The following is a 22507-nucleotide window of genomic DNA, read 5'->3' as shown; positions in this document are numbered from 1 at the left end:
AGACCCCGTTAAATAAGATTAGACATTTTTGTTTTGTTAAAGATCTAAACATTGGATGTTACCAATCTCAAGGCACAATGTCTCAGAAGAGAGAAATAATCAAATAATAATAATAATAATGTAAATGATCTGGATTTAATCATACTCAGTCCTTTCTTCTTGTGTTTTTTTATTTGCCTTCTCAAATTTTGTATAATCAGTTTCTGCTGTTGACAATTCAGCATCTGGCAGCAAGAACGAGCCTCCCCGCTGTTTAACTTTCACTAATTTCAGCCCACATTTCCCTCAAACTCTCGCCTCGTTTACACAAGGTCTTTAAAAGGCTACTTGTTGAAATGCCTTTATCCTTATAATGTTTTAAAATATATTTTAGATAGAAACATATGAAGATTTTACCTTATAACAGTATCAAATCAATTAGGTAACAAGTGCTGGTTACATGTTTTTCATCTGTAGATATACAAGTGCTGCCAAAAAATACAAATAAAATAAAACCTCTGCTTCCAGTATCTTAAAAACTTAATCAGATTGAAACACCAAACAAATTTTCTGGCTATATTTTGCCTCCAAACACTACCTTTAGTCTTCATTACACCAACTTTTTAAAAACCTCTCACTGAAACGCATGACGAACAGAATCTGTATCACATGAGAAAATCCTACAGTATAACAGCGTTTCTTTGTAGGTCCTTTAGGTGACAGCACATTAAAAATATACATTCGACTAGTGTCATGGTCACCAAGCGCACAACAACTTTTAACAAAGCCAAGAGCCTTCACAAACAAAAATAAACAAGACAACATAGAGACGGTTCACCATCTGATTTTTTGTAAAAACCTGAGCTGCTGTCAGAGCAGTCATCTGCTGACATACTTTACAAAGTACCCACAAGTTATGTTTCAAAGCTGAACTCTTAGTATTAATCTGAATTTTCACATACCTACAGTATGTTGACAGTGAAACAGCCTGTCATTTTTCACTCAAATTTATGCAGCCGTAGTGACCTCTGTGTTGTATTTTACAAATGTGTAGTGTATGATTTCATAGAGTACAAAATCCAGATATTTTTGCATCTTAGCACTTTTTTAGCACATTTAGCACTAGTCTGATCTGATCTAAACTCCACATTTGTTTATTACATTCACTGATCATCGAAGACTTTGCTTCTGTAGGTCTACTTTAGGTAAAAGCAGTGTGAAATAATGGAAATCTACAGACACCAGGTGGTATGGCAAGCACAGGAAGTGAAAAGTATCTTGTGATTAGTAGGCACAAAGAGGTAATGGCTACAGCGCCAAGCATTTGTTTTATAGAAAGCTGCACCATACTGTAAGTCAAGGCCTGATTTCCTGGTTTTTATAGCAAAACAAAACCTTAAACGTTCAGAAAAGCGATCAACACAGTAACCAGGGATCCTACAGAGTGTCATCGGGGTGTTTTCCACAAAGCTTTAGTGTGAGGGCAGAGTGGCGGCGTTGGCTGCGCTGAGCTGACCCACGGCTAACATCATGATGTCTTTCTTCTCTTTGTAAAAGCGGAGTTCTCTGCCTGCCAGCCTGGCATCCTCCAGTTCTCGCTCTGTCGAGGCCAGCTCCTGCGCGATGGTGCCCGCCACGCTCTGCTCTCGGTTCACCCAGTCGGCTGCCATCTGGGTGCGCATGTCATCGTCGAGGGCCCGGTGGGAGTAATGAGCCAGAACCTCCTGAAAGTTCAGCCATATCCCACAGTCAGCTCATTTAAAGGGTTATTTTCTAGTAGCAGTGGTTTAAATGTCTCTAAATAAATTGATGACTAAAATTAATTATTTTTGTAGAATTTAGGTTTATTTTTATGTCATTTTAAACTATTTATTAAGCTCACTGTCTAATAAAAATGCTGCCACTGAGGCTCAGAACAAAATATTCCTGGAGCAGCATCTTCATATAGAGAAAGACAGGACATGTGATTTGTCAAGTTAAAAAAAACGTTCTTTGTAAAAACTGAGGGTGAGCTCTGCACCTGAATGATTGAAGTCATGTGTGAGATGTGTTTAATGTCTCATAGTACCTGTCGGGAACACTGTCGCTCTCTCATAGCTTTGAGGCTTCCATTCCAGTGCAGCAGCTGGAACACAGTCATCAGCTCCTGCAGCACAGAAAAAAAACACCCAAACCAGCAGGAATGAGAGCCCAAACTCACTTCTGAAAGTTCAAACTTTAGTCGTTTAACATTGTAAGCCACGAATGCTGCCTTCAGACTTGCTGTTTCCAATTAAAAGCAAGGTTAAGATGTTCCTGCTTAAAGCTGCCTGCTTCTAATAAATGATAAAAAAGGTCACATGTGCTTCCAAAACTGTACGGCAATGCAAGTTTGTTTGTATATCACATTTCAAGTACAGGACAATTTGAAGTACTTCACATAAAACATTAAATGTATTATAGATAATGCAAAGAAAGCTTTAAAAAGTAGTAAAAGGGAGTAACAAATAGCAAAATTCACAATAAAATCATAATAAAATCTTAAATAAATTGCAGCAAGTATGATATGCTACAACTCATCTCAGCTAAAAAAAAGAAAAATTTGAATAACTTTTACTTCTTGTATTATGCAATTTTGCATTCAAGCTAAGCACACATAAACCAAACTTTAAAAAAAAAAAAAGTGTACTCAGGCCTTTCCTGGCCTGTATCGCAACCCATGTAAAATAAAAAAATGTTTTTGCACCTGAAACTCCAGCATGGACTTTCCTTTGTTGGACTCCAGCATGAAGCGAAAAGCCCCGATCCCTGTGTTGGGATTATCAGCCTCTTCTCTGTTTCCCTGTAAACAAACAGACAAGTTTAATTTGAAAATGTAGTTTAGTTGCATATATATATATATATATATATATATATATATATATATATATATATATATATATATATATATATATATATATATATATATATATATATATTCTTTTACTATTCAACAGTATTTTAAAGTATCTTAACTTACATTGAAGGAGGCCAGCGCCTCATTCACGCTCTTCTCGATGAAGTCGTCTGTAATTCGACGAGAAGGATGTTCATTAAAAACAGAGTTCATCAGAGCGATCTTGGCAGCGCTGCGCCTCGCCTCTGCCTTTGTTGGACAAAACTGTCAAAAAATGAAGAAAATATGAAGAGTCAGATGCATAAATATACATCCAAAAGACTGATGATGGAAGTGTAAGAATCTTACAGTGGGAAAGGTCACCAAGACAAATTATAATTACAGACATCAAAGATTTCAATTTCCTTTTTTTAAAGCTCATAACAGTCATCTTAACAAAATACAGATCAAGTACCTGGAAACTTCCAAAGCAGCTGCCGCCTGGAAGGCTAACATAGCAGACATATGGAGGGCTGTTGGACGGGACCATTTCATAAACAACCAGAGCTCCGTTTCGCAGGTCGGCGCCTCTGGTCTGCTTCATCTGCCAGAATTCCTGCAAAGCTTCCACCACGTTTACTGAAGGGCACAGACACCAAAGAGGCCTCATCACATTGTGCTACATCAAACACATTTTTTTTATCATAAACACAGTTAATGTGTTTTTGTCTTTCACTGGAAAAAAGAAAAAGAAGAAAAAAACCTAAGTGGAAGCCAAGAGGAAAGAAGCTGTTTAAAGGGAGGCACCCTCAACACTTTAAGTGCTGTAACAAAGTCATATTTCTTGGTTCCAATAGGAAACAAAAACAAAGCAGAGCAGTAAAATCTGCAGGTGAGTCAGAAAGTTGCTATGGTTTAGGTCTGCAGAGAGATGGAAGAGAAGTAGTCTGTTAGTTTAGCTCTCAGTATTTGGGCCTGCTAACATACAATTTATAAAAATGTATATATATATATATATATAATAAAAATGTAAATCTCTTTAAAACGCAGTGCAAATAATTCATATTTCTCCCACTAAGGGGCAGTAAAACAACCAACATATGCTGTCATCCTGTTGTTAGTAAGTCATAAAATAAGGTTTATGTGCTTTTCAGATGTTTATTTATGCTGATCCACCCTGCACTACCATCAGGGAGGCGCCTGGTCCCAAAGTAATTCTGCAGGCTGACAGTGCGCCTAAACATGCTGCCAGTTTCAAAAAGAGGCATCTTCAGAAAGAGGGAATCCTGCAACAGATGGTTGATCTCAACATCTCAGAATCAATCTGGGATTACATAAAGACAGTAAATACACGGAGACATCCTAAATCAACACCTTGACAAACTGCACGCAAGGGCTTTTAGAAGATTTATAACCTCAAATGGTAAAACCACAAGATGTAAGATGATACAATGAATTTGTTTTACTAGACATGCACAGTTGTTTCCTTAAAATAGGGGCCAAACAATGTGGTCACACAGGGGTAAGATAAGGCTTTCCAGTTTGTTTACTACCAGTTACTGGCCATTTCCCTTAACGATAAAAGTGGGAAGAGGCAGGAAACACTGGGAGACAAGATCTTATTTAAAAGTGATGCTGTTCCAAACTCTGACCTACAACCTGCAATTTAAACTGTATGGGCATAAAGTTTTTATGATTCACTTTTACCTACATTACTCAAAAAATTATCAATAATGACACAGAGAATAAAATGTCTCCTTTAGAATTTAGTGTAATAATGCCAATCCTACCACAGCAGTCTTCTGCTAATGTTGAAGGTGTTAAGTAGTTTAAGTGGGATGAAGGAGGAACAAAGCTGTTACTCAGTGCACTCAGGGACAATCTTTTGGAAATAAATCCTATTAGGATGGGGCAGGAACACCTCTCTTACATCTCACTACCAACACTGTTCCGCTTTTGGTCTTATATTAGAAAAAGATATGGTTCTGTCTACTCTGCACTGGTAGTGGAGAAGGTAAACCATGAAACTAAATCTATTACAATATAAACAATTTCCATTCGGTAATACTTGGTATGATAAGCACATAGTTTGGATTAGATGTTTCAATTCAGCTCTCATATGTTGTTAATAACGGCCCGGAATCGGCCCAAGTACACTGGGCCAAGTTTGGTTGCTAAACTGAACCACATTCAGATCACCACATATGGTCCATAATTGGATAGATATGGCTTAATTTTCAAAATCTCCGCCCAGTCTGGCCCAAAGCCACACAAACAAATCCTCACCAAGCCATTGATACAGCTGCTGGGTCAGAACTTCCTTAGTGTTGATGTGTTGCTGCCAAGAGTTTCTGCCTAGTAAAGCTAACCTGGGGAATTGTCATAACAAATTAATTGTAACATATAGTTGTGTAATGCTGTACCCCCCACATCTGAGGGTTGTTAATCCCTATGATGAAATGATGAAGTCACTATAAAAGTAAAACATATGGTGATAGTTCATGAAGTAAACATCACCACAGAACATGGTATATTAAAGTGCAGCCATGAACATTGAAGGAATGTCTGTTTGTTCCATTGCTCCAAACAAATGGCGCAGCTGAAAGTGGCTCTCTCCAAACTCCCCTCCCCAGTTACAGTCTGAAACTGTACACAATTTACCACCTTTATCACCATGTTATACGCATTTCCGTCATTATATCCACGTTTGCAGGGACACAAACACAACTGGACATTACCTCTGCCGTAGCCTTGTGTGTGTTTAGCGAAGCTGCGGACCACAGCCTCCACCGCTTCCTTCAGCACCGCCGGGTTCCCGGGGTTACAGTGGCCGCTAGCCCCCGGCCCCAGCACGGGTCCCATACTGCCGTACAGGCTGTGGAGCTGCAGCGGTGGTGGCGGTGGAGGAGGCCCGGACGAAGCGGACAGTGAGGCCGAGGGGGGCAGCAGCGGCGCGATGGGGACCGTAACCCCGGGCCGGAGAGAGGAGCGGAGAGTCCCGGTTGGTCCTGAACCGAATCCAATCCCCGGCTGCAGCCTTTGAGGGCGGATACTGTCCGGGATAACGTTAGATTCCATTGTCCCAACGTAACGTCTGCGAAGTCAGGGAGGAAACTGTACCAGTTGATTAAAAAGCGGCAGCCGAAAAAGTCAGATTAAAGGTGTGATGGAACAAAGCCTTAGCAGAGTTTCGTCAGTCACCACCGAAATAAGTGCTTAACGGACCCTGAAACGCCGCTGCTGCATCCTCACTCTCTGGATTAGGATTGTGGGATTGTCCGTCAAATGATGCCTTCAAGGACCTCTCGGATGCTGCTGCTCATTTAGCTTCCACGTTTACGATCTGTAAATGGTCTCGTTTGTGTTTGTTTTTCTTTAGTTTTCTGGATATTCGTCTCTTGTTGTTTTATTTTACAGTTTATGTAGGTTTTAATATGATATGTGTTAATAAGCGTTGTATTTTTTTCTGTTCACTGTTAATTGGACTGTGCGTTTGGGGGTTTAACCATAAATTCTGTTCATCTGAACGACGTGTCCACCCCGGTGGATTGGTTTTCTGGAAATTTCTCATTTACCTTCAATCTGACTGAAACAAAGTAAATAGAGGGCGAGATATTTAATTTTAGAACGTTTTATAGAGTAAATATGTGTTGCTGTAGGTACTTACTTATGATCTCTAACAGTTGAAAATTATGCTGAGGAATAGTTCAGTGAAAAAAGGCATAAAATGACATAAGAACTGGACTAAAATCAATGGCAAAAGGTGTTACGGAGTTATTAATCCTCCCCAGAACTTGGAACTCAACATTACTGATGAAGTTTGGAATAATGTTAGCAGAAAATAAAATAAAAATAGAACTTCAGAAAGGAAGCCAAGAGAACTTTTACTCAATAATACATAAAGAGATTACATAACATTAGAATAAAAGGGTTCATACTGTGTGTGTTTCCCCACATCACTAGACCCCAGAATTTACGACAGCGTTTCCTTGGTCCTTTTAACTTGCTTTTACCCTCTGTGATGTGTGTGTGTGTTTGACGGGAAGGGGGGGGGGCTTGCTGCTATTGGGTTGGGGTTCTGGGGGATTTTACCATCTGTAAAGCACCTTGAGTTGCTATTTGTATGTATGAAAGGTGCTATATAAATAAAGTTTGATTGATTGATTGATTGATTGATTGAAAGAATAAAGATGGACATGCTAAATATTGATTTTTCAAACTCAAAAAAACTGCACAAACTCACAAACGTTGGCCTTATAAACCTTTTTTATTATATTTCTACATGTTTCATTAAATCATTGCTACTATTCCCTGTTAATTTGAAATCTATGAATAAATGAGGGGTATATCTCAAGATTTTTACACAATACTGTACATGATTACTTGTTAATTATGGAAGATGTAGAGTCTCTAGAAAAATGCCAGTTTTATTATACTAACATTATAACAGAGGACTTTACTGTTTGTATGAATTAAAAACTGAATGTGTTGCATGTTGGTTTTAATAATTTTTAATTCAGTTTATTTAATACTATGTTAGTGAAACTGTAACATGCATGCAGCTTTGATATGGCCAACATTTTTTGCAGAACTTAAAGGCAGCATTGGAAACTCAGAGCCAAGAAATCTGAGCCTCCTCTGGCTGCACCAGAGAACAACTACAGTGTGGCTTTGCAGCTCCAGCTCTGCTGCCTGAAGCATGTGATTATACTTGGAAATGGAGTAAAACTTGTCTTGATAAGAAATCATTACTATTTTTTTTAATATAATGCAGGTTTGGAGTACATAGGTGTTGCTCAGAGCTGGTGGACCACCTACTTTGTGCAGAACAAAGACTAGGAAGAGGAAATTAGACCTCCTCCTGTGCTTCCTAAAACAAAAAAGAGAGAGAGAGACTTTCTGGATCTTTTGTAATATTTCATTCTGTCTGTGGTTTGGGAAGAGGCCTGCAAAGTCCAGAGGAAGAACAAGAGAGCATTTGAATAAATAATTTTAAAGCTGAATTTGATTTAAAATAAAGATTACAGCTTATCTGTTCCACAAAAACATATTTGAAAATACATAAAGATGAGTAAGACACTGAGAGAACTGAAGAGAAGCCAAAAAACAAATGTCTAAAACTCTTGAGACACACATGAAGGGAGAAAAACATTTATCATAACTGTAATGAGTTTTTGACTCACTTGAGGGCATGCTCTCATTTCAGGATATCAGCTAATAACCTCAGCTATGCAGCTGACTGTCTTATGTTTCTTTCCTCTGATATTTGGTAATTGATGTTGTTCTCCGTCTTTGTAATGTTTAGTTTGTCCAAGTGTGTGTTGTGCATTAGACTTTTGCCCAAGATATTGTCATAGCAACAGACCAGGGGGCCCCATGATGGATATGTCTTTAAAGCAGGAGGCTTCCAAACAAAGCTACCATTTAGTATCCGCTGACCTAAAAATATAGTGTTATCATTTCTCTCTCATTGTTGAACAAATTATTATTAATACTAACAGATGACGTAATCACGATGTTCATCACTGCAAGCTGATTCGACAAACGTTCATCTAAATGTGGAATAATTGTTCATAAATTCAAGTGTAGGGCTGCACGGTGGTGTGGTGGTTAGCACCGCAGCCTCACAGCAAGAAGGTTGCCGGTTCGAATCTCGGCTGGGGGGAGGTTCGAACCTTGAGGGTGGTGGCCTTTCTGTGTGGAGTTTGCATGTTCTCCCCGTGTATGCGTGGGTTCTCTCCGGGTTCTCCGGCTTCCTCCCACCGTCCAAAGACATGCATGTTAGGTTAATTGGACACTCTAAATTCTCCGTAGGAGTGAGTGTGTGTGTGAATGGTTGTTTTTCTCTATCTGTGTTGGCCCTGCGACAGACTGGTGACCTGTCCAGGGTGTACCCTGCCTCTCACCTGTTAAAATGCTGGGATAGGCTCCAGCTCACCCGCGACCCGAAATGGAATAAGCGGTCAAGATAATGGATGGATGGATGGATGGAAATTCAAGTGTATTATGAAGTTAAAGCTGTCAGGTCATTAACTTGAGCATCATTTTATAGAAAAACAAACCACCTCTTACATGTGTCTGCAGATAACTAACACAGTATTCTGCTAACTTTTTAGTTTAAGTCAGCCTTGCTCCCATCAGTCAAGTCCTTAAAATGATGTTTACATGTTAGTTCATCAGTTCATGAACTTCTCATTTATTTATACTTTGCTTCCAATGAGCAAGATTTTCTTGTTATTTTTTTGAAGTAGTCTTGAGCAATAGTTCTCTAGGAATGCAGAAGGTCCTTTTTAAAGTTTTTCTTTGGACATTGGCTGCTTTTTCACTCACCTTCAGTCCAGACTTTGAACTTAACCCTTTTAAGAGAAACATGTTTTTTTTTGTCTCTCTGTTAAGCCACTTAACACTGACCTATAAATCATTCAAGTACGAAAAAGGCACCAAACTGATGAACAGTATTGTGTCTACAAATGACTGACAACTTAGCAAATAACCTTTATCAAATAGTCATTGACGCACTTTGTTACCAGAAATCTGTTGTAAATGGTTTGATTAGATATTTAGTTGTATTTACAAAAAGATATAAGGATAACTCATTATGATATGCTTGAACCAACAAAGTAATTAAAAACAAAATATTAATAAAAAAAATGTGCCATATCTCATCATGGTGCACTGCGTCCTTAAAAGTGTAGATAAATGGACAAGTGGAGGATAAAAGAATAAGTGGTAGGCCTAAAAGACTATCTATGACCAGTATTTGAAATGTATATAAGACAAAAAAGAAGAAAAAAAAAAAACAAAAAAAACTAACAAATCCAGCAAAGACCTGACTGAGGTCATCTTTTGTTCCCTGAAGTCTCATCAGAAATGGTTTCCATGGAGGGATGGCTGTAATGAAGGCCTTCTTAAGGGAACCGGAGAGAAAAATCCAGGAATGTTAGATGACACAAGAACTGAACTGAAAATCAGTGGCAACAGGTTTGATGTGGTGATGAATCTTCCTCAAAGTCCGGACCTCAACTTTATTGAAGGAGTGTTAGATCAGTTTGACGGAGAAAGAAGCAAATAACAACATCCAAGGGAAAAAATATATATAAATTCTACCCTAGAATAACACATACATAGTGGTCACTACACTGGACACCTATTTATAAGCTGTTTTCTGATATATGCATAAGTAAGAATGGTGTGCTTGTACACTGGACACTTTAGTGGACATAGTGATTCAATCTAGACACAGCCAATCACTGACTAGTAAACAGCCTCCCTGGTGAGGTGTTCCAGACACATCCCACCGGGAGGAGACCCCAGGGAAGACCCAGGACACGCCAGAGGGACTATATCTCTCGGCTGGCATGGGAACACCTCGGGATCCTCCAGATGAGCTGGCAAATGTGGCCAGGAATAGGGAAGTCTAAGCTTCCCTGTTTAGGCAGCTGCCACAACCCAAACCTGGACAAGCGGTAGAAAATGGATGGATGGTATTATTATTAGTAGTAGTAGTATCATATAGTATCAATTAGTATTCCAGAATTATATCATATTTAAACCAAATTCATATTAATTTAAAATAAAATGTACATTTACATGTTTGAGAAATCATTGCATCTGTATCTGTATGTCAGGACTTATCTTGCTCTGATAAGCCAATAAACTCTGTAAATGCACAAAACTTAAAAACATGACAGAGTCAAGGTTTCTTTTTGTATAATCATATTTATAATATATTTTATGATAATTTCTCTGTGTCTGGATTTAAATGGAACATAGCGCTTTTCTAGTCATATGTTGGCAGAGCGCTTTTACACTGTGTGTCACATTTATCCATACAGCACCTGGAGTTAATCTGACTTTCTGATTGGTAGACAGCTTCTCTTCCTCCTGAGCCACAGTCACCCTTTATATTTCATTTTAGCAAATGCCTTTGAGAGTCATAAATAACCTCAGTTTTTTCCACTAGGCAGGTCCATGTTGGTGGGTGAGCAGACTGTGGACACTTAGAATATTCCTGGGTTGAAGACACAGTTCATGTTCCTACATCTGGGTTTGATTAAAGCTAAATCAAAATATTAAAGCTCCAGCTCAGACATTTTCCTGCAGATGAACAGTGATTAAAAAATGTTTGTTCAGCAGTTTGTGTTGTTGTCTTCCCCTTCCAACATATTTCTGTAAAAAAACACACATATTTAATTATTTATCACTGACCGGGAAGAAACACAGCTGGAAATTAATTAATTTACAGCAACTATAAAGATAACCTGCTGGATATAAACCAAAGATAGAGGGTTTACATCCACATGAACGAGAGTCATATGTTGGGCTGTAAAAGAAATAAATTACATTTCTGGAAGAGTTTTGTTTTATCCAAAAAAGTTCTCAATCCTTTTACATGATTATAATGGACTATTTGTCAAACAAACCTAAATCAACCATTCTAATATAATTTTTAGAAGCCGTAAAACCCAGTGTCATAAATTTTGTGAAATGGACAAATAATGACACTATGAAGACCAAAAATACAAGTTATATAAAGGATTCCATCTAATAACCTGATAACATTCCTAAATTTTGGCTCAATAACAACATATGTTGAGCTTTTTCTCTCTAAAACAGATCAAAGACTCCAGGAGCAGAATTTAAAATATTAATTTTATATTATATATTAAGAAAAGTAAAGCAAGTCACAATACTGGTGATAATCTTCCATCTTTGTCAGCAGTACAATGAAACTAAACAAAACAAGATATTCTGTCTACAATCAAACATGGTGTCAATGTCATGGTGCTGATGTTTTTACTGATGATTAAGTATTTTACTTAATCTATATGATAAGATGCACCGTCATGATGGATGTAGGTCAGTCAGCATTGGGACTGCTGGACTTTGTTTGCAAAGGTGGCACAGACAGCAGCAAGGGTCAGTACTGTCAGTACCCAACCAGCAAAAAACATCCAGCAGTGTTCATTAGCTTTATCTCATCTAATCAGATCTGCTTTACGACAGAGTTGCATCATCGTGTTGGACTATAAGAGGTTTGACAGTCCTGAACCAAGGCACCATCTGCTCCAAATTCTCCTGCAGAACAGGTGAGTCTCATTTTCCTATGGACTTAAACAGCTTATCCTTCCTAGACACAAAACTTTCTCTTTTTTTTATTGGATTTTCTTGTTCAAAATTAATTTTTATTATATACAGAATAATTACACTTATATTTTTTTAATGAAAGTAGTAGTGGAAAGAAAGAGTTGTCCAAAAAATGTCGACTTATTTGCTTTGTCCAGAGCTGACGCTGCATCTTGTGGTCGGAAACATTAGCATTGTATAGGTTTGTCAGGGGCTGCACGGTGGTGTGGTGGTTAGCTCTGCAGCCTCACAACAGGATTGAGCCTCGGCCAGGGGAGGTTCGAACAGTAGCCGTTCAGTGTGGAGTTTATACGTTCTCCCCGTGCATGCGTCGGTTCTCTGCGGGTACTCCGGCTTCCTCACACAATCCAAAGACATGTTAGGTTACTTACTCTCTAAATTCTCCCTAGGAGTGAGTGTGAGGGGTTGTTTGTCTCTCTGATAGATTTGTCAGCTTTTGATGGGCTGGGGTGTAAAGCAGGAAAATATACTTTCCAATGTACATTGCCAGTTTGAAAGAAAACATTTAAACCAAAACACTTTACTCTATGACTAAGACCAATGCTGAGGGTCTTCAATCAATTAATTGGGGTTCATATTTTTCATGTGAAGTACTCGAAAATACAACTTAAATATCCATACATACAAATGAAAGAATCTATTTTTACCAGGTTGGAACATGATTAAATTTAGTTATTTTAAGTGTTAAATCAAAAACTTACATTATTTGCTGGGTTATGTCAGGACTTATACTTGCATCGGTTGATGAAGTCTAGAGGTTTATTGTGACTCAAAATATTTGTCATGACACTAACACAAGGTGCAAAATTGAAATTCCCAGTCAAGTTTTATCAGTGAGTCATATGATGAGGCAACAAGACGCTTTCCTATGAAGTCTGAACCAAAGACAGCACTGAAAGATGCATTCAGGGCAATTAAAATGGATTTTTAATCTTTTCTAGCCTCATCCAGTCAACAATCATGAAACTCTCCCTCATCGCAACCGTTGTCCTGCTTGCTCTGACACAGGGTATGACCAAAATTAAAAATATTTATGGTTTACTTGCAGGTCTAAAAGCTTCTTACTTAAGTCGTTTTTATCTTCTTCCTTTAACCAAAAGAAAGCTTTGCACAAGATCTAAACTTTGAAGGGTTCACTCACTACCTTGAGGAGATAATGAAAAAAATGACTGAGACGATCAGCCATGAAGATCTGGCGGACCAGCCTTGGTGAGTAACAACTAAGCACAAACAAATCACTTTAAGACAGTTAATGCTTGGAGCTGCTCATGTTCAGGGAGATTAATATATTGTTGGTTGAACTGTATAAAAACATGCAAACTTTAAAAAAATAAAAAATTTATATATATATATATATATATATATATATATATATATATATATATATATATATATATATATATATTTCCCCATTTTTCCCCAATGCACATCATTGAATTATAGTACCACAGGTCGGACACATGGACTGATATTTACATGCTGTGTCACCATGTCCGAATCTCCTCAGGAAAAATCTGGATCCCCTTTCTGCTCAGTTCCATGAACAGATGAAGACTGTTGGCAGTAACGTGAATGAGAAGATGGGACCACTGGCTGGCCAGGTTCAGGAACATTTTCATCCACTGTTAGATGACCTTCAGAGAAAGACGGAGGACATCTTGCACAAGATCACGGAGCAGGTCAAAGCCCCCCAAAAGTAAACCAGCAGCTCTTCTGAGAGGCCACCACAGGCAGCTGCTGCTGTTACTTGCTGTAGAGCTGGCCTTAGCTTAAGGAGGCAAAAATGTGTTTCAGTGCTGGTTGATTTTTATCATCTTTGTTATTAAATACAATTAAAAATATAGAACACTAAATTAGCGTATGTTTAATTTTGTATATATTCAATACTTGTTTTAAACATAACTATTTGGTAAATATTTGTTGTCAGTTTGAACTTCTTACACTTCAAACACATTTAATAAGGTCTCATGATCAAGGTGGAAACAGGGTGGGGGGGAATGACCACTAATGAACCTATAGCAATTATTTTAGAACTTTTATTCAAGCAAGCAAAGGTCAAGGGGAAATGTCACAATAGCAGGCTTCTAGAGCTCAAACATTTAAAAGGGATAAAATGGCATAAAGGTATGCTTTCAATCATATTTTGTCACTGAATAACTCCTCTAAAACCCAACATGACATTTTTTCATTGTAATTTTTTTTTCCTTTTTTTTTGTGCATTTTCTTTTTAATTCAGCAAACCAGACCTGTTATTTCTTGGTGGTTTTAGGCCTGGCTGGAAACTGGTTACCATTGCTTTTTTTGTGTATTTGTTTTTTTGCTTTGTTTTGTGCATTTTTAACTTTTCAAAACTTTCTCCATCGATGAAGCTAGTCTCAAGGTTCCCCACTCCTGTGAAGAAAAAAAAAAAGAAAATAGATTTTTTTTTTCTCCTAAATTTATATAACATTTGCAAGTCACAGTTAAATGTGCATCCCACTTTCATTTCACAGTCTAATAAAACAAGCCCTTTACTCCTGGACACTCATACCTTGGGCTCAGACACTTGGGACTCCAACTGAATTGGTCACAGTCTTCTGGGTGGCTTCCTTGGCCTGGTGGGCTTGTAGCACAGCTACTGCTTCATCCACCTGAATAAATGAAGTAGATTAACGTTAGCATCACATCCGCCATCAAGATGAAACTTCAGTGGCAGTTTTCACAGAGACGTTAAAGAGAATCTGGTTTGGACTTCTTCTGCAGCTGTTGCTCACACCTGCACTTGACAGACTGTACTGGAGATGTGCTCTCACAGCTAGAAATGAGAGACAGAGGATGCAGGGAAATGTCTGTTTAAATCACCAAGAAGACAAGAAGTGATACAAAAAGATTCCAGTGGAAATCATCTTTTCTTTACATGCCAAGAATGGTGGATTACGCTTTTTGGTGACCATTTTTATTGTTTCAATACCACATATGTCTGCAATAGTGATGAGCAAATGGAAAGCAACATTCAGGTCAATAGAAATTAATATAAACATGCTTCTCTACAACACTAGAAGATAATGCTCTGTACATTTAGCATTTCAAAACTGCAGTATGTGTATAAAACATGTATGAAAATAGCTGCAGAACAAGTGGCTCTGCTTGGACATGATCCGCTTCGCCGGTATTTAAAGCAGAAAAATACTTTGTATACAGGCTTTTTCTTTCCTTTTCTATAAATGATGCAAACAACACTGGAATCCACTTCATCTTAATCCACAATCGCAGTGCACTTTTCAGAAAATTAAAGACAGGAAGTGGTTAATATTAAGAAACCTCAGTGCTGACCTTGGAGCGGAGAGACTCTGGGGACTCCAGCATGTGGAGCAGCTCTGAGTTGTCAATCTCCAGCAGCATGCCAGTGATCTTGCCTGCCAGGCTGGGATGCATGTTCTGGATCAGTGGAAACAGACGCTCACCTACAGGAGTGACAGAGGATTTAAAACAAACAACAAATCCAGTGAGAGCCTGGCAACACAGAGCAAATATGCAATATACAGTACATTACACACAAAGCAAATAACATTAAATCATAGGAAAAAGCAGAGATGACTTCCATACTGGATTTAGTGTATGTTACACAGTAAAAAGTCATGGATGACACAGTTAGCAAAACTTACCCAACATCTGCTTCTGTTCCTGTGGTGGAGCTGCGGCCAGCATGGAGGCAGTCAGAGGCTCCTGTCCCTGAACATGGACTGCAGGCTGTGGGTTAGGACATAGTGAATATAAAGTCAAAAGTCAATGACAAATTGTCCTCTGATGTGGTGCAGAGGAGACGACTAGTTGTGACCCTCTCTGTACCAAATTAGAACATAGGAGAATTCCTACCTGCTGCAGGGTGACTTGTGGCTGAGCAGGGATGTGCTGCTGGGGATTGCGGACTCCTGCAGCATACTTGTACTGAGGTACTCCACGCACTGGAGTGCCTCCTGCAGCTGGTGCAGTGGCTGGTCGGGGACCCACAGTTTGTGCTGCTACATGAGGAGCAAAAAGAAGGAAGTAAAACATCAAGATACACAAAGACACAAACGGAGCTTATGTTTACTCGCTGTGTAGTTGGAAGCCCACTGTTGATGTCTGACTGACCGACACGCTGGGCGGACATCATGCGGGGGACTTGGGAGGGAGGCCGAATCGTGCTGAAGGTCTGAGGGCGCGGAGCTGATGGGCGCATAGCACCTGTCATGTTCTGGAAGTCTGAACCAGCAAAGCATTTAATGTACAAGTGTCATTAACAAATTCTGCTGCTGCACAAATTCTGCTGCTGCACAATTTCAAGCTTTTAAAATGAGAGTGAATTCAAAAGTGATACAAGGACAAAACACTCACGTTGAGGTCGGACACCTTGGGTAGCCCAACGTGGGCTCGGGCGGAGCTGAGCCATCTGTCCAGCAGCTGGGTAGTAAGCAGCACGATTCTGGGCCTGAGGTATGGCTGCCATAAAGTAGCCAGAGGGCGGGGCAGGCTGGTAGGGGTTAATGACAGGATTTGGAACTGCACGCACACTGGCCATGCGCTGCATGTACTGGCTGGTTAGGTGGGCATGGCGTTCCTCTTTCCTCTGGGCTAGGGCCACATATAACGGCTTGGTGGCTACAATGCGTCCGTTCATTTCTGTCACAGCTTTGGTGGCCTCTTCTGGGGATGAGAAGCAAACAAAGCCAAATCCTTTGCTGCGCCCACCTTCCATCATCACCTAAGAGAAAGAGTTAAATCATAAGTTATACATAATGACTAGATTATAAATAACACCAAAATACAGGGTCATTATTCAGCTTAACATTTTTAGTAGCAGGTAATAACAGCTCTTCCTCCTTATTCCTTCCTTATTTATTTATTACAATGGGCCAGATAAACAGCAGACATCCTACCTTGGCACTGGTTATGGTACCAAATGGTGCAAACTCCTTTCGCAGGCGTTCATCATCAATCCCATCATCAAGGTTCTTCACATACAAGTTGACACCCTGCAAACAAGCAAGATTATACTCAATATATTTTTTAACTAATAAGGCAGAAAAAATGGGATTTGATTTATATAGTTTTGTCTGAAGTACATATCTATCCCCAAAGTTCACTGTGAAGAAAAATGGGGCCCATGAACTACAGAGTCACTTTTGCAGCCATTTTGGCCAGTGCAACCTACCACAGAGGAAGCACTGAATTTGACAAAGCTGCAGTTTTTTTTCCCTTATTCTTTTTGGTTTACGATGCCCCCATTTTAGTTACTAAAAAAAACAGAAACTGACCTGGTAACGAGTAATGCGGTCTTGTTTCATTTGCTCAAATTTGCGCTTCAGCTCTGTCTGTCGCTCCACCTTCTTCTGGGCACGGCCGACATAGATGAGCTTGCCATTGAACTCCTTTCCATTCATTTCATCCACAGCCTGAAATATTTATAATAAAAGTGAAAACTGTATCCAAGACTAGTGGTCAGATTACATTTTTCACTACAAAAAAACAAACCAATTAAAAAGATCCTTGCTCAAATCTCACCTTCTGTGCATCCTCATGCCTTTCGAAGCTGACAAATCCAAACCCTCGAGACTTACCATTGTCATCCATCATGACCCGGATACTCATGGCATTTCCTGAGCAACAGAGAAATTGTCTATTGAACAACATTTACAGGAAAATGTTAAGGAGAGCTGGAAACGTGGACACCCTGACTTACCGTATTTAACGAAGAGTTCCCTCAGCTTCTCGTCATCCATGTCATCACCAAAGTTTTTAATGTAGACGTTGGTGAACTCTTTGGCTCGGGCACCCAGCTCAGCCTCGCGCTCTTTGCGAGATTTGAAGCGGCCCACAAATCTACAATATGAGAGAAAGACTACATTAATTGCTGGTATAAAAAAAACTTTTTTGCTCATCTTGTGAATTGCTGTTCTTGTACAGGTTATAAATCTGAAATAGACACACCATTAATCTAATATGATAACATACACTTTCAAACAGTATGCACCAAATTGTTAAAAAGCTGAAACATTCACTTACACTTTGCGGTCATTGAGCAGCATGCCATTCATTTTCTCAATGGCTCGTTCAGCCGCCTCCTGAGTCTCAAAATGCACAAAGCCGTAGCCTTTAGAGCCATTCTCATCACAAACCACCTTAAAGAGAGAGGAGGCATGCTGCTTTTAAAGGACACACACTCAAACACACATGCTGCAACCAACCTCAACCATTTGTTGGAGTGTCACGCTCTAACTTCCCGTTCATAAGAGAAAACCAACTCGTAACTTTCTTACAGTTGTACTTTATTAATGTCAAAAACTCAGAATGCATAACTTTTCATTTCCGCGTTTTTTTTTTTGTTTTTTTTTGCAGGGTCTCCCTGATTGACACAATGAGCAGTTTATTATCCTTTTGCTTGTGCAAACTTCCACATACATTGTTTGGTTAAATCTGAAAAATGCTCACCTTTATAAATTTTTATGTTCCTTTTTACATTTCCACATAATTATGTCATCTGCAGTGACACATCCAAACTATGATGCATTATAAACTTTTTCAAGGCCCAGAAGTGAGTTGTCCCAGCATCAACTGCTGGCTTAGATATGTATTAATTAGAGAGGATGCCTTTCACAAGTCTGTAGTATAAAAAAACCCGAAGAAAGTAATGATTGCTTTCATCGGGTTGAATCAGTTTCCTTGGTGATTGAATCCCATGCATACTGTGCTTAAAACTGCAATGTATTGCAGCACCACAAAACAATGGCATTCACTAGTGATTTACCTTGCATGACAGGATGTTGCCAAAAGCAGAGAAGGTGTCATAAAGAGCCTTGTTGTCAATTGACTTGTCCAGATTCTTGATGAAGATGTTCCCCACACCACTTTTTCTCAATGATGGATCACGCTGCGACCACATGATGCGTACAGGCCGCCCCTTAATCACATCGAAGTTCATGGTGTCAAGTGCACGTTCAGCTAGAAGAAGAATCAAAAGGTTGTTTTTTTAAATACATGTAAAAATAAGGTGGTACATTGTGAGAGTCTTGAGATAATAAATTTGTTTATTTGTTGTGGTGGTGTGGTGTGGAAGAATTGTCTTGCTGAAAAGGCTTTTGGCAAAGTAAATAATGTCAGATGCTGTTGAGATTTTTTTCTAGGATCATTCTGACACTGAAACCACCTAAATTTGTTTGTGCAAGGCAACGCAACAAATCCTATTTGCTCAAGGGAAGCATAGTTTAATATAGGCAAAGTGTCAAAGTTGTCACATTATATCTAAAAACATACAGTGCTGCCTCTGACTCCAAGTTTTCCTGGTGAAAGAAAATAAGTTGCAATTTACTGAAAATAGGCAATTATTTGCTCTTTTCTGATAGATATATTTAAGATTTCCCACATAATGCTAGCTTTCTCTCATAGACATACATACAATATCCAGCCCCTTCCTTCTTAAAGCACATCCATGAAACCAGTTAAAACTAGAAGCACTCAGAGACCACAAACCTCTGCCAAGCCATGCTCACATGAGAAAACCCCCTATTTTTTTTTTAACCTTCTGGATCCGGAATATCAACATCATCCGGGTCAAACAAGGTCAGATTATAACATCTACCATGATGTCATCTTTTTTCTTTTTTTTGGTGTGTGTGTGTGTGTGTGTGAGGGGGGGTCAATGGTTCTGGGCATTATATGATGACTTAGAAGCTGTAACAGCAAAATTATCCCCATCTTCCAATAGTAAGAATCCTTAAAAAAAAAATCATGGATCCAGACAGTGATCTGGATCACCCCCAGAATGTAATCACTTGTCCCTTTATTCTATTTCTGACATTTCCTGAAATTTAAACAAAATCCATCCATAACTTTTTGAGTTATGTTGCTAACAGATAGACAAACGTACGCCACCGAAAACATAACCTCCGCCTTGGGAGAGGTAATAACGCACATCAATGTTTTTAGTAAACATTAATTACTTGAAGAGTAAAACAGTCCAACGGCTTCCAGTACAGAGAAGATGATGACTTGTATCTGTGTGTCACTACAATGAACATTATAAGGCCAGCTTAGGTTAGGACAGTGAACTTTAGGCGAGGGACTTTGTTCTCCGTTTGAACTGAGGGTAACTTTCTGGCTGCATTCTGCCATAATTTTAGTAATAAATAACAACTGCATCTCTCAGTGACAGACTGGTATAAAGAATTGCTCAAAAAACTGCTACCACAGTATAGTCCTAGGTTTTTCCTCACATCAAACCCACAAACTGTTCATTTCACCATAACAAATATAAGAAATGTTCACCTTGGTAAGTACAAAACTGGCATGAGGTCAAATGAATTACTAGTGATGCATTTAGCTTGGAAACCTTGGATCTTAGTTTTTATCAAAGTGTTCATTCCTACATGAACTCTGGAAAACACAATAAAAAAAACAGTAGCTGGTACACCACAGTGTTCTATTCTCACTAAAGTAATTTTTCACAGTGGCATCTGGTCCGGTGCCACACAACACAGGATCAAGAGGTCCTCACGGTCCCTATGAGTCAGGCAGCTGCATTTAATGTGGGGGAGAAGCTTAAAATCCTTTATCAGTCAAGTCTGCACTTATTAATCAATGCCATTAATTGTTACAGCTTTAGCACAATTCAAAGACGTCACCAAAAAGATTATGGAAATGCTTTAAGTGGACCTGAAAGTGTCAATCTTAAAAGATAAATAATATAAATTAAATAACTGAAAACAATGGGAGTGCTTACAAATATAACATAAATGTCATGTCTGGTCTGGCAATAAGTTATTTACTGAGAGAAAACAAGTTCAAGCAACTATAATTCAGGAGTCCCTTTGTTTAATATTTGTACAAGCTGTACTAGTAGCGCATACATATTAGGCATATTAATACCTACACCGAAAAAACATACATTTTCTACAGTTTTGTTAAAACTGTTTATGTCATCCCAATACAGCAACATTATATAGATAAATTGACATTTCACATATGCTCTGCCAGATGATTAGTTTACAAACCTAAAGAGTTGGGTCTGAAAAACACACCCATGAGAGCAAAAGGGCAAAGACAGACCTGTGTTCTTATCAATAATGTACAGAAAAACATTTTACCCAACTGCCACTTTTTTCTTTTAATCCTACAGTTAAATGTTCATACCACACCTTATCATTTCTGGCAGGCATCTGGGAGGATTTAAACAGATTATTTTGTCAGCACTTCAGAATAAACAGCTGGGGTGTTGTCTTAACAGAAAAGCGATAACAAAAAAAGAAAAAAAAAATGCTGTGACTTGGCAGCTAGCAGTGTGCTGCTACATTACAGAGGTGGGCAGGGCGGACCCGGTGTTTCTCTGCTACGCCACTGCGGGGAGGTTCATATGAGGAAACCCTAACGACAATATGTCGGCTGCAGTCACGTGTAGTAGAGACTAGCTTTCACTTGAATGTCACTTTTAAAAAACACACCAATTGTCACCATTTACTAATAACTCACCGTCCGCTGGCTGTTGGAAGTTGACATAGGCGTACCCAAGGGAACGCCGGGTGATCATGTCCCTACAGACCCGGATCGACAGGATAGCCCCGGCAGGACTGAATTTCTCGTACAGCATGGCCTCGGTCACATCTTGATGCAGATCCCCGACGTAGAGGGAGGCCATGGGGTAACTGGGAGCGCTGGGGTTCATTTTCGATGGCTGTGAGGACTAGCAGTATAACCGGACAAGCTCGACTTTCTCAACTGAAAAACTTTGCTTCCCTAACGGTCACTGGCGTCACGTCAGTTGGGGCAGAATGTTGATGGTACACGTTAAACAAACGCTGAATTGTCAGTTGTAGTGTTGGGGTAGAATTTCCAACACGTATCTCCCAAAAATCACTCAAAAGTCACTTCTGTCGGGATTAAAACTGTCATTCAGATCTGACACAAAGCTATAAAAAGCAAATCTATTGTAATTTTGTTTCGCTTCTCAATTAGTAACAGGTCGACTTAAAATTTTTTGACGTTAGGCAGCCCTGTCTTGTACGTTACCGTCCAGTCCTCGAATGTCTACTCCAGCTTCGCCGACTTGTTACAAAAAAAAACGGGGGAGGAAAAAATAAAAAGTTTTTGTATTTTTTATGTTTTGAATTTTTCCTTTTTTTGTATTTTTATATTTTTTTTATAGAATGTGTGCCGAGCAAGCTCAGGAGCACACACGCATTCACACAACTGACAGTCGGGGTTGAGGGGAAGGAAGTGGACGAGAGCTTGTAATATATATACAGGTGGGTGCGTCACTGAAATAGACCAATCATATTCTAGTGTGGTTGAAAAAAATAGAGGCACGATTTACGCATGATGACGAAATCATGTTAAACGTGTTGTCAAAGGCTAAAACTGACTCAATATACGACAATGTTCAGTTGTTTGATTAACAAGGATGTGAAACCACCATAGACCCGAATTCCTCCTCACGGTGTTCAGAATTTAGAAAGAGCATGTCGGTAAATCTGATTATCACAGTTATTTTCCACTGCTGAATACCACTAAATACTT

General features: G+C 39.1%; 2 protein-coding genes and 1 non-coding gene across 4 annotated transcripts; all 3 read right to left on the bottom strand.

Annotated features, from left to right (window-relative positions):
• Positions 1–1442: 1442 nt before the first annotated feature.
• lix1l (limb and CNS expressed 1 like) lies at positions 1443–6126 on the bottom strand. Its single transcript, XM_041967257.1, has 6 exons — positions 5572–6126; positions 3309–3472; positions 2978–3118; positions 2705–2800; positions 2048–2125; positions 1443–1703 (listed from the first exon to the last, which is right to left on the bottom strand). The coding sequence occupies exons 1-6, from the start codon at positions 5909–5911 to the stop codon at positions 1452–1454; spliced, it is 1071 nt and encodes a 356-aa protein (XP_041823191.1). The 5' UTR covers positions 5912–6126; the 3' UTR covers positions 1443–1451.
• Positions 6127–14002: 7876 nt separating this feature from the next.
• On the bottom strand, positions 14003–22206 carry LOC121656671 (polyadenylate-binding protein 1A-like). Of its 2 annotated transcripts, none has more exons than XM_042011779.1 (14): positions 21464–22206; positions 18747–18940; positions 18005–18120; positions 17682–17821; positions 17504–17598; positions 17257–17394; positions 16879–16974; positions 16337–16703; positions 16094–16204; positions 15836–15978; positions 15625–15709; positions 15293–15423; positions 14511–14610; positions 14003–14371 (listed from the first exon to the last, which is right to left on the bottom strand). In XM_042011779.1, exons 1-13 carry the CDS (start codon positions 21654–21656, stop codon positions 14518–14520), a joined length of 1902 nt encoding a protein of 633 aa, XP_041867713.1. In that variant the 5' UTR covers positions 21657–22206; the 3' UTR covers positions 14003–14371; positions 14511–14517. The 2 variants fall into 2 exon arrangements, with proteins under 2 accessions (XP_041867713.1, XP_041867712.1); XM_042011778.1 differs by having other exon boundaries at positions 15836–15981; positions 21464–22205.
• LOC121628382 lies at positions 17050–17186 on the bottom strand. Its single transcript, XR_006008155.1, has one exon. It is a non-coding gene; the product is annotated as a small nucleolar RNA SNORA5 (small nucleolar RNA).
• Positions 22207–22507: the final 301 nt, after the last annotated feature.

This window comes from Melanotaenia boesemani, chromosome 17 (assembly GCF_017639745.1).
Source record: "Melanotaenia boesemani isolate fMelBoe1 chromosome 17, fMelBoe1.pri, whole genome shotgun sequence".
Classification (NCBI taxonomy): Eukaryota; Metazoa; Chordata; class Actinopteri; order Atheriniformes; family Melanotaeniidae; genus Melanotaenia; species Melanotaenia boesemani.
Note: the sequence above shows the minus strand (reverse complement) of the source record. Positions and strands in the feature narration are given on the sequence as shown.